Source organism: Myzus persicae, unplaced genomic scaffold (genome assembly GCF_001856785.1).
Source record: "Myzus persicae strain clone G006 unplaced genomic scaffold, MPER_G0061.0, whole genome shotgun sequence".
NCBI lineage: Eukaryota > Metazoa > Arthropoda > Insecta > Hemiptera > Aphididae > Myzus > Myzus persicae.
The window spans coordinates 175,715-186,762 of record NW_019101257.1 but is presented as its reverse complement, the minus strand read 5'-3'; the positions used below and the strand labels follow the sequence as shown (position 1 = coordinate 186,762).

The following is an 11,048-nucleotide window of genomic DNA, read 5'->3' as shown; positions in this document are numbered from 1 at the left end:
TTATTTACTTTATATTTATTATTTTCATGTATCCGTTCTCGAATGTCGGTTATCATAATAATAATAATATACCTATAATACTATCAATTCATGTTATTATCATTGAATAAGTCATTGCCTAATAGGACATTCACAATTCGGATTGCGTAACACGTTGTGACATTAATGATAGTAAATAGTATTATTATTTTAAAAATTTGAAATTGTAAAATATAATGCAATAATAATATTATATCTGTATCAAAAAAAGATTTAAGATAATTAAAAATTAAAATTGACCTTTTTTTATCTCAACTCTCGGAGTCGTAAAGGTTTTTTAGACAGGTTCAATAATTTAAATGTTTTTAATTATAATTTAGTTAATTAAATACACAATTATGAATTTGCTTGTAATTAGTTAAGCCCATAATTTACAGTGATTGTGTTCCTCTCTCAACCAAGGTTTTAATATTTCATTCATATTTTTACTTAAAAACTATATGCCATCATGACGTCAAGTACTGTATTTTTGTTGAGCTTGTGCGTGGCAACATGTTTTACCACTGCAATTGCTGACAATGATTGGACATTAAATTTTAACAATACAAATATCGGAGAGTTGGAAATGGGCAGCAGTACAAATATAGTATTCTACGCATGGACAAATACAACCTGGGAGGACGAAGATTTACAACTTCAAGTAATCAGTTCTGATGAAGATGTAGCGTATCCTAGTAGACATTTTTTTAAATTACCCCGAAATAATTCAATGCCATCAAGTGTGTGGGAAAAATCTTTTAACTTAACTTCTGAGTTTCTTGGGTATACAAAATTATACCTTCAAGTTGTAAAAGTTGGTGAGTTGAGTATAATATGTCAATACTTTAGAAGTATTCAAAAACCTACTGTGATTACCTGTATTTTTACAAACAGAACTATTTGAACTTTTTTTCAGAAAATAATACAATACGTGTTTTAAACTCAAGCCAGGATCACATGAACATCAAAGTACTTCGAAAACCACAACTGATTGATAAGATATTTGTCATTTGTGTCGCTGTCTTGATGACTATTATATTTATCAACTTAGGATGTGCTCTAGATGTTGATCAACTTAAACAATGTGTTAGAAAACCAATTGCCCCAGCAGCTTCATTTTTTGCTCAGTTCCTAATCTTACCAATAGTAAGTTAATTTTAATTAAGTTAACTAACGAGAGTAATCAATTTATTTATTTTTATTTCAGTTAAGTTTTATTTATGCGAAGCTAATATTTCCAAATTCAGTTTCAATGCAATTGGGCTTGTTTTTTACAGGAATAAGTCCTGGAGGTGGCGCGTCTAGTGTATGGTCCCTTCTTCTGGGTGGTAATATTAACCTCAGCATTGTCCTGACAACTGTTGGAACTCTGGAATCATTTAGTATGTACTTTGGAAAATAACTTTCTCAATAGCCTTAGAAACACATTAATTATTATGATTATTGATTACTATCTAATCATATTTATACTAATGCAATATATTAATGTTGAGTTATAAAATTTTAAACAATTTTCATTGATTTGTTTGATTGTGTTTATTAATTAAAAAATATTTTATTTTGCAGTCATGATACCATTTTGGGTTATCTTTCTCGGTAAACGTATCTTTTCTGTGGGTGAAATGCCTGTTCCATATTCCCGAATTGGATTCTCTATTATTGCATTAATTATACCTTTGTGTATCGGGTATTGTATTCAGCGTTTTATGCCTAGAGTAAGTCGAGTTATGACACGTATACTGAAGCCATTGTCTAGTTGTTTGATAATATTTATAATTATCTTTGCCACAGTCACTAACTTATACCTGTTTAAAATATTTTCTTGGAAAGTGAGTTTTTTTATTTTGTTTTCTATATTGAATTATAAAATGACTTATGTATTTTATATTTTAGATTATTTTGGCGGGTGCAGTGATACCATGGACAGGTTATTTAATAGGATTATTAACATCTGTCTTTGCACGTTTATCTATGCCAGACATAATTTCTATGACAGTTGAATCTGGTATACAAAACACGGGTATTGCCATATTCATGTTAAAATTTTCTCTGGGACAGCCAGCTGCAGATATAACAACTGGTATTTTAACAAGTTTTTTTTAACGATTTTAATCATTTAATAATATTAAACTGTTGTTTATTTTAGTTATACCAGTTGCTGTTGCATTAATGACACCCATCCCCTTATTAATATGTTTTATTATTAAAAAATGTTTTGGAAAAAAGGATGGAGTAGTAAGTATTCAAGATCCAGCAACTGAATCAATGATAAACAAAAAAGAAAATGAAGGTCCATCAGCAAATTCAGAGAATGAAAATAATCAAGCGTGAATATTACCATTAAGACTGTTATAATATCACACCATGTTAGTTATTCCATTAAAATTTTATCTTTAAATATATGGATTTTAAATGTTTTTTTTTTATAAAATGAAAATTTGTATCTAATATTTTAATTAAATAACACAAGAGTGGATTTTATACCATTAACACAATTGTTTTTCTGGGCAGTTATTGACTGGATGTTGGAAATCATTAATTCAGTGATGCTTTTGTAACTTATATTTCTATATTTTCTCTTAAGGTAGGAACTATTATCAAAACTTACAATATCTAACGCTAACTTTGTATTGTTTAGTCACAAATAATAAATTTGAAGAATAGCTGAACCTGCTGAACTAATGATGAACGAATTATTATATGTGGATATTAAATACAGAACTACAGAAGATGTTGAAATCATGTTCTTTAAATGTTTTTTTTATTTTCAATAAAATTATTTAATATTTATGCATATTACTTGAAACAACTAATAATAATTATAAAATACGATAGCTTTGAAACCTATCATTAAAATCAGATGATTTATTAGAAATTCAGTTTAAACTTTTGTCCACATTGTCAGGTAAATTAAATTACATATCTGTTTTTTGATGAGCTAATATTAAATTATAAAATTATGTTTAAACAAAATGTTCACGTAAATTACTTTAAAGTTTAATAATAAAAAAAAAAAAAAATGTTACACTTATGTTAAACATGAATTACCTACATTTCATAAAATACTAGGTCACCATTAAATTTAGTAAATTACAGCAAGACATTTGAGTATAATTATAAATATTAGATAAACAAGTATTTAAAAAGTGATATATTGATGTCAAAATTCTAAAAAAAAATACCAAAAACTATGAGTCTTAATTTGAAATTGATACTTGAGTAATAACGTTTATTAAAGAAAAATAATGAACCGTTTAATTATTTTAAGTTTTTTGGTTAAAATAAAGTGAAGTTATTACACTAGATTGGAATTTAAGGTGAGCTGCTAGATCCAGAACGACTGTGCTTACGCCTTCTTGGAGATCTCGAACGAGATCTCATTCTACGTGGACGAGGAGAACGTCGTTTAATAGGCATTGGTGATCTACGTCTGTATCGTGGTGGACTTCTTCGGCGTCCACCACCGCCACCACCACCACCACCACCTCCTCCTCCACCACCACCACCGCCGCCCCAACCACCACGGCGAATAGGACTTCTACGAATAGCTGGACGTGGCAATAGCACTGGCGCACAAGTTATTTCTTGTCCATCAATTTGACCTAAAATAATTAAAGGTAAATTATTAATAATTATTAAAATTTCCAAATAAATATGATACTTACCTCCATCCATATGTTTCATGGCATTCTCAGCTTCTTCTGGCGTAGAGTACTCAATATAAGAAAATCCTTTACACAATTTATTAAATCGATCTAGAGGTACATCTACTTCTTTTATTGTTCCAAAATCAGAAAATATTTCTTGAATATGCTCCTTAGTAATGTTCCGAGTCAAACGACCAACATGAATACGACAGGGTTTTGGAGTTGGTGATCTTTCTTTCTTACGCCGTTTTGGACTACCTGATCTAAAATTATATCATAACTAGTATAAAAATAATATGCCTTAAAAGAATATTTTTTAAAAAAAAATTGAATATTAGATTAATTTCAATTTAGGATTATTACCTAGATTTTCTAGAAGTTCTAGTTTTACTTTCAGCTTTTTTTACTTTTTCCTCATCATCGCGTCTTGATTTTCTAGGACTGCGGCTTCTACTCTTTGTTTTACTGCCACTTTTCAATCTTGGTTGCCTTAAGTTATTTAAATATAATTATAATTATAATAATCTCTACTAGCATATTATATAGTTATAGTATTAAATATTAATCACTAGAACTCACTTAGTTTTTGCTTTAGCTCGGCCAGCAGAAGTACCGGAAGAACTAGTTGAACTTGATGAACTTGAGCTCGAACGTGAACTGGAGCCAGAGCTACTTGAGCTTGAACGGCTACTAGATCCTGAAGAACCACTGCCAGAGCGTGAGCTGCTTGATGAAGAACTAGAAAAACCATTTTAATATTAGTTCAAAATAAATCTCACATAACAATATGAACTCATACCGACTACTACTCGAACCACTGCTTGATGAACGAGCACGTTTTTTCTTTTTTATATTTTGTTCTTCTCTTTTATTTTCCTTATCAGAATGATCGCCTTCCATTTTTTCTTTGCGATTCTTTGGCCTATAGAAATTAAAAATGCAGGCAAGAATAATTTAAATGTATTTATGAGAACGTATAAAAAAAATAATTCTTATTTACACTTTTATCATCTAAAATAATAAGTAATTTGAATACTTGAAAAAAATAAATGGTAACATTATTTATGTTAAATACCTAATTATATCATTCATAAAGAAATCTTGTAAAAGGAAACTATCATAGGAAATTAGGAACTAAGAATATAATATCATAAGTACCTATATTATGATTCATTGAAAAAATATCAGTAAAAATCTTCAATGTATTGAAATTATATAGTTATGTTAATATACAGTTTGATAGCTTACAACTTTAAAACAGTCTTCCAAATAGTTAGTGACAAGAATAGAAATTAGTTAATTGCTACACAGTTCCCACCATGATTGTCACACAAAATTTGAAAGACCCTATATAATAATATAATATTATTTATGTATAAAATTATATTATGCAATCTTCATCCAATTCTAATTAATTGTACTATTGTCTACTTTAAGATGTTTAAACTTACAGGACCGAATTAAGAGGGGACCACGTATAAATGTACAATTGTTTTTGTTATCTAACAACTAGACAGACATGAACATCATGGGTATACAATTATAACACTAACACATGATTACATGAAAATTGAGCATACTTACAAATCAGAAACAACCATTGCGGCGTCCGCCAAAGGGTTTCCAAAACGGAACTAGACAAATTTAACAATAACTCAGTTCATAAAAACATTCACCGACAAAAACTAAACAAAAAATTTACGCCACACAAATCGGACCCTGGACATTTGTGTTTACAGACATTTGTTGTTGCCTGTCGGCTTCGGGCAGTCGTCGGTTGTTACCCGGTAGTCGGTTCATTTCCATTCGACATTTTGGTGATAACGCAGCGTCATGCGCATTTTAACCATAGACATCAAGGATACTTACGTTCGTATACCATGGTCATAGATTGTCAGGTCTGACAACTTCACATCCGCGTCATGAACGGAGAAGGAATCGTTATGCACATTTATCGCTATCTAGCAGATTAGATGTAGACTAGATTAGATTATTTTAGAAAAACCACGGTCTGGATTTCACACTGCTTCAGGCTTCTTGATTTCCGAAAAAAAATTATCCGTAATCTCTTAAAATTATATATTTTTTCATTTTTAGAAGTTCTTCCGAGACCGTGAAAAAAAAAACTCTTCTGAATCGCGGCCCTCGAGTGTCATGGCGTCGAGTCGTGCACCTCGGCCACAGATTATTTAAAATAATTAATATAATATAATTAGTGCCTCGGCATTGGGTATAACAATTTATTTACTTATTTTGGTTTTCGTGCTTTCCTGTAATAGTGCATAATATACTGTGTATTTTTTAACGTTTCCAATTTTCTATACATTATTATATCTTTTACTTCGCAAAGAAACCGAATTCTAAATAAACGGTTAGTTTACTAGATATTGAAAATTTGAATAATCATCTGCACAAAATTAACTTGAAGACAACTCGTCAATATGTTGAACATTTAACTAATTAAGTTAAAAATTAGTTACAAAAGAAAAGGTAACGGGTTATTAAACTTAATTAATATTATTTTAATGTTTTGAGTTAAGCCGAATTCAGTTTAAAATTCTACAGACACGTAAATCGTAAATGGATAATTGCAATTAATAAAAAACTATTGTAATTTATATGATAAGTTAAATAATCTCATACAATTTTAAAGTTTCTATTTTATACTCTAAATCTGTACCGGCTATTGAATGGTAACTATAATCACTTTTATTATAATATGGAGGGAGCATTCATTATTTATCAACTACTATAGTCAATTAGTCAATGTATTGATGTTTTATTGTACTGCCAATTCTATATTTTGTATTTTATTTTACTGTAATTGTTAACTTATCTTAGTTGTATACTAGTGGCTTTTAAAATATTAATAAAATAAAAGCTTTTTATAGTTCTGAGTTCAGGGATAGAAGGTCGTTTTTGATGCGTTATATATGTAATTTTGATTTTGAGGGGGAACGATTTATGCGAATTTCCAAACTGGGATTACAAATTCATGCTATGGCTAATACATGGATATTGACGGTAGTTGGAAAAAAAATCCCCGGAAAAAAAATCCCCAGTAGCATTGTACCTACCGGTAGTATAGTATTATATTATTTCATAAATTATATTATATGAAAAATAAAATTAATATTGTAAATTATGTTATTAATGAATTACTAAATATATACATGTATCATGTTATATGTATATAAAATGTATGCCACGATGGTTAAACTTTCGGCATTTTCAACAGTATACTCAAAATAAACACGATCAAGATGTAATTCCAACTGACCAATTAGTTGTTATATTTGTTTCAGTTCCAGTATAAGATTGTAGATAGTAAATATCACGCATCCTATAATCGTCGTAGATAAATAAATACCTACATTATTAGGAGGGTTTTTTCAATAGGTATAGCCAGGTAGGTAGTAGGTACGCGATTAGAGATAATGAATTTTTTTTCGATTGCAATAAATAGATGTAAACAGCGTTCAGTCATTTGTTAGAACTGTATTAGTTTACTACATAGTGTGCCCTTAAAAATGGAATAAAAACAGTACGAGGGTATAAAATTGCATATAAAGGCCATATGTATACATTACAAGAAATTCGTTGGCGTTGTTCAAAGTTTAGTTCGCTTAAGTGTCCGTGTATTTTAAAAACGTGCTTAAATTTAGATAACCCAACGTTTTTAACTTTAAATAATGACCACGTGCATGAGGGAAATGACAATTTAATTGGTGCAGCTAAAGTGAAACGTTTAATGATTGAAAAAGCGAAATCATCACATGCAACACCTAGTCAAATATATTCGGAAATAGTTGCCAACTGTACTACCATGTACTCGTAGAATTACCCCGGGAGGACTATTTAAAACGGACGATTTGAGGTAATCGAAGGCATAATGACCCAGCTAAGCTAAAAACAATAAACGATATTACTATAGAAGGTAAGTGTAATTTTTAGGTATATTTTAAAAATGTTTTTTTAAATATAAACCATATTTTGTCAATACCTACGTATATTATTTTTTCTATACTTAACTATTATAACTGTTATATAATTATATTGTTATATTGTTTTATACATATTTTGTAGGTGAATGGAGCTTATACCACGAAGAGAGATTTCTTTTGCATGATAATCGAAAATCAAACGAACGTATAATAATGTTTGCTACTGTCTATGGGCTCTCATTATTAGCTGCAGCTCAAACATGGTTTGTTGATGGGAACTTTGGACTTGCACCAAATTTTTTTACACAGTTATATGAAGTACGAGTACAAAAAGATTCGGTATTTATTACTGCTATTTATTGTATCTTAGAACGAAAAACGCAATCAACCCATGAACATATATTTCGAGTTATTATGGAAGAGTGTAAAAAGCGTGATTTATACCCTGATCCATTAAATTTTAATTTAGATTTCGAATTAGCAGTCATAAATGCAGCGAAGTTAATTTTTGGAAATGACATAAACATTCGAGGATGTTTTTACCACCTCTGTCAATCAACTTACAGAAAAGTTCAAGAACTAGGTTTGTCCAACAGATATCAAGAAGATGAAGGTTTTCGTTTGTTTTGTGCAATGATCGACAGTTTAGCTTTCTTACAGTTAAATAAAGTAAAAGAGGGGATGGAGTGTTTAAAACAAAACATACCAAATGAAGCAGATGATTTACTAATTTATTTTGAGGCTTATTATGTAAATGGCGCTTACAGACGAATTGGGAATACAACTGGAGTTAATGTTAATGTGCGTCTTCGAAGGTTATAATAACCTATGTTTCCTCCTAATACTTGGAATGTTCATGATACAACCCTTCATGGTAGCCACAGGACAAACAATCCTACTGAAGGATGGAACAATCGCTTTGCACATTTAGTCGGTCAAAAACATCCAACAATATGGAAGTTAATTAGAAAAATTAAAAAGGAAGTAGCTTCAGATCTAGCAAAGTTGGCTTTAAATGATGTAGGTGAGCCATTCAACAAAAAAAAAACTAGGGTTGACCCAAACTACCGAAAAAAAGATTGAAAGAACTATGTAAACGAATCCAAAATGATGAAATAAATGTTGAAGACTTTCTAAAAGTGATTGCTCGTAACATAAGAAAGACTAATTAATATATCGTGAATTTTTTTTTAAAAAATGAAATATTATATTATAATAGCATATGGCATATTTATAAAATAATTAAATTATAAGACTGTTTTTATAAAATAACAATTTTTAACATAAAATACAATATTTATTTTATTTTTAATATATAATTTATAGTATATTAAATTATTTATATTGAGTCAATCCCCGGTATAATAATATTGGGGATTTTTTTCCTAGTGCGGGGATTTTTTTCCGAAATTCGATATTGACACATAAAAAAATTTCGAAAAACTATTTTATTCCATCAATGGGCAGATGAGCCCTGTTTCTTACCATTATTGGCTATATATGTATATGATTTTCGTGTCTTTGATTATTGTGGTATAGAAGGATTGTCGACCGAACTGTCCGAACTCCATATCTAGACTAGAAAGTTTATGGGAACGTTCAGAGGACGTGATGTCCGCATATGTTATTTCCGTCTTACAAGTGCGTAAAATACCAAATTTTCGTGATTGGCAGATTACTTTTAGCAATTAAAAATTAGAGAGTATTAATCTCTTATACAATTTATAGGTAGGATTATTATCTTGTTCCGCACGTAGGCTTTATTAGATCTTATTATTTTTAAGTAATTTATGACCTTTTTGAAACTGCAGTACATTTTTAAATGATTATATAAGTTACTGAAAAATAATATCAATAAAAGTTGATAATAATCTTCCCCTTAAATTGTATAAGAGGTTAATTCACTCTAATATTTCAACTAACGGATTTAAAGGCGATTTTCTGAGAGTAAAATGTATGATACGCATTTGAAAGACGGAGACAACATATGCGTGTATCATGTCCTCTTAAGTTACTAACTTAGGGGACCAATGACTAACATTAGTCATTAGTGCCGTTTATTTCGCTCCTAATCGATTATTCCAACTAGACGATTTTGGATATAAAATGTTTCACAAACTAAACAATTTATCAAACAATTATTCGGCTCCTTCTCTTGAAAATTTTAAAAGTATTTTAATTTTTTATTATTTTTTATTATTTCATATTATTATTTTTATATTTTTTGAATTTTTAACTTTTTAAGTCATTAAATAATATGAAGTATGATTAATTTAATAACTGATCAAATATTCTTTAATATTAATCAACAATAATAATTAGTTGAAAATAATAGTGTATTATTCTTTATTAAGTATATTCATACCGAGATGGCGCGATGTGGACGGCGCAGTTAAAAACTGTTGAGGATTAATATTAAATATTTTATGATCGTTCCAAGTATTATTGATAATACATTTTAGTCATTTTTAAATTATGAAAATTATTATATATTTAAGCACTTTATAATTTTAAGGGCTAGTGGAGCTAAAACTTGTATTAAAACTATTTGGGGTCTTAATACCCTCAAGCCTTCTACAATATCCACCTATACTATCATATTATGTTTCCTTCCATTCTTTCTACTTTACTTTAATTCATTGATTATTCAAAATCAACATAAACTTTTTCAAATTACTAATATATTTTGTAAAAGTATGAACACTTTTTTATAAATAAATAAAAAATATTACAATTATATTTAATTGACAAAACTTTAAAAATTTATAAAATAAAAATGGTAAATATTAAATATAACATGCAGAATAATATGAACAGTTAGTTTTCACTAAATAAGAATTCAATAATGTTTTAATAGTTATTTTTTTCAATATTAATTATGGCTTTCTTAAGTTAATTTAAGTCTTAACTATAAACAACACGATTCACATGATATTAACAATACTGTTTTTATATTATATTTTTACACAAAAATCTACAACTTATTATTTTACAATCATCACAATGACAATTATGAATATTAAAATTACTTACATTATTGATTATATTACAATTACCCTTGTTATTATTGTTTTTATAATAACGTTTCCTTTAAACTCTAATAATACAACAATTATAATATCGATCTTATTACCTATACCAATTTGTAATAAGTCATATTGTATATTTTATAGATCATAGATTAAATATTATCTTATGTATACAAATGCAAAGTCTTTTATTTGGTAATGTACCTATGTATACAAAGAAAAAAATGAGTAAAAAAATAATTAAAATAATTCTGTGAATATAATAATATAATGTAAACATAAGAAGTATGCAGTAAAATAATATAAAACGTATTTTAAAGTACTAAGTAGGTAAGTCTTAGAATAGTCATATTAAATGTATGTAATATTGTAATAAACTCTTAATATAATGTATAATGTATTGCCTTTGG

At 28.5% G+C, this 11,048-nt stretch overlaps 2 protein-coding genes and 1 pseudogene across 3 annotated transcripts; 2 read left to right on the top strand and 1 right to left on the bottom strand.

The window, feature by feature from the left end:
* Positions 1 to 117: 117 nt before the first annotated feature.
* On the top strand, positions 118 to 2,436 carry LOC111028429 (sodium/bile acid cotransporter 5-like). Its single transcript, XM_022307077.1, has 6 exons — positions 118 to 836; positions 935 to 1,164; positions 1,226 to 1,400; positions 1,585 to 1,847; positions 1,912 to 2,098; positions 2,165 to 2,436. The coding sequence occupies exons 1-6, from the start codon at positions 488 to 490 to the stop codon at positions 2,347 to 2,349; spliced, it is 1,389 nt and encodes a 462-aa protein (XP_022162769.1). The 5' UTR covers positions 118 to 487; the 3' UTR covers positions 2,350 to 2,436.
* A 536-nt stretch (positions 2,437 to 2,972) lies between these two features.
* Positions 2,973 to 5,469, bottom strand: LOC111028430 (RNA-binding protein with serine-rich domain 1). Of its 2 annotated transcripts, none has more exons than XM_022307078.1 (6): positions 5,250 to 5,469; positions 4,465 to 4,587; positions 4,245 to 4,403; positions 4,029 to 4,154; positions 3,684 to 3,928; positions 2,973 to 3,620 (listed from the first exon to the last, which is right to left on the bottom strand). In XM_022307078.1, exons 1-6 carry the CDS (start codon positions 5,264 to 5,266, stop codon positions 3,331 to 3,333), a joined length of 960 nt encoding a protein of 319 aa, XP_022162770.1. In that variant the 5' UTR covers positions 5,267 to 5,469; the 3' UTR covers positions 2,973 to 3,330. The 2 variants fall into 2 exon arrangements, with proteins under 2 accessions (XP_022162770.1, XP_022162771.1); XM_022307079.1 differs by lacking the exon at positions 5,250 to 5,469 and adding an exon at positions 4,914 to 5,081.
* A 1,684-nt stretch (positions 5,470 to 7,153) lies between these two features.
* LOC111028435 lies at positions 7,154 to 8,829 on the top strand (annotated as a pseudogene).
* The last annotated feature ends 2,219 nt before the right edge of the window (positions 8,830 to 11,048 follow it).

Bases quoted from the DNA above. Each gene is read 5' to 3' on its own strand.
- LOC111028429 (XM_022307077.1), top strand. From the start codon at position 488: ATGACGTCAAGTACTGTATTTTTGTTGAGCTTGTGCGTGGCAACATGT. The intron at 1,165-1,225 runs GTAAGTTAATTT...TTTTTATTTCAG, and splicing joins AGTTCCTAATCTTACCAATA to TTAAGTTTTATTTATGCGAA. The intron at 1,848-1,911 runs GTGAGTTTTTTT...TTTATATTTTAG, and splicing joins TTAAAATATTTTCTTGGAAA to ATTATTTTGGCGGGTGCAGT.
- LOC111028430 (XM_022307078.1), bottom strand. The intron at 4,155-4,244 runs GTGAGTTCTAGT...AAATAACTTAAG, and splicing joins CGAGCTAAAGCAAAAACTAA to GCAACCAAGATTGAAAAGTG. The intron at 3,621-3,683 runs GTAAGTATCATA...TAATTATTTTAG, and splicing joins CATGAAACATATGGATGGAG to GTCAAATTGATGGACAAGAA.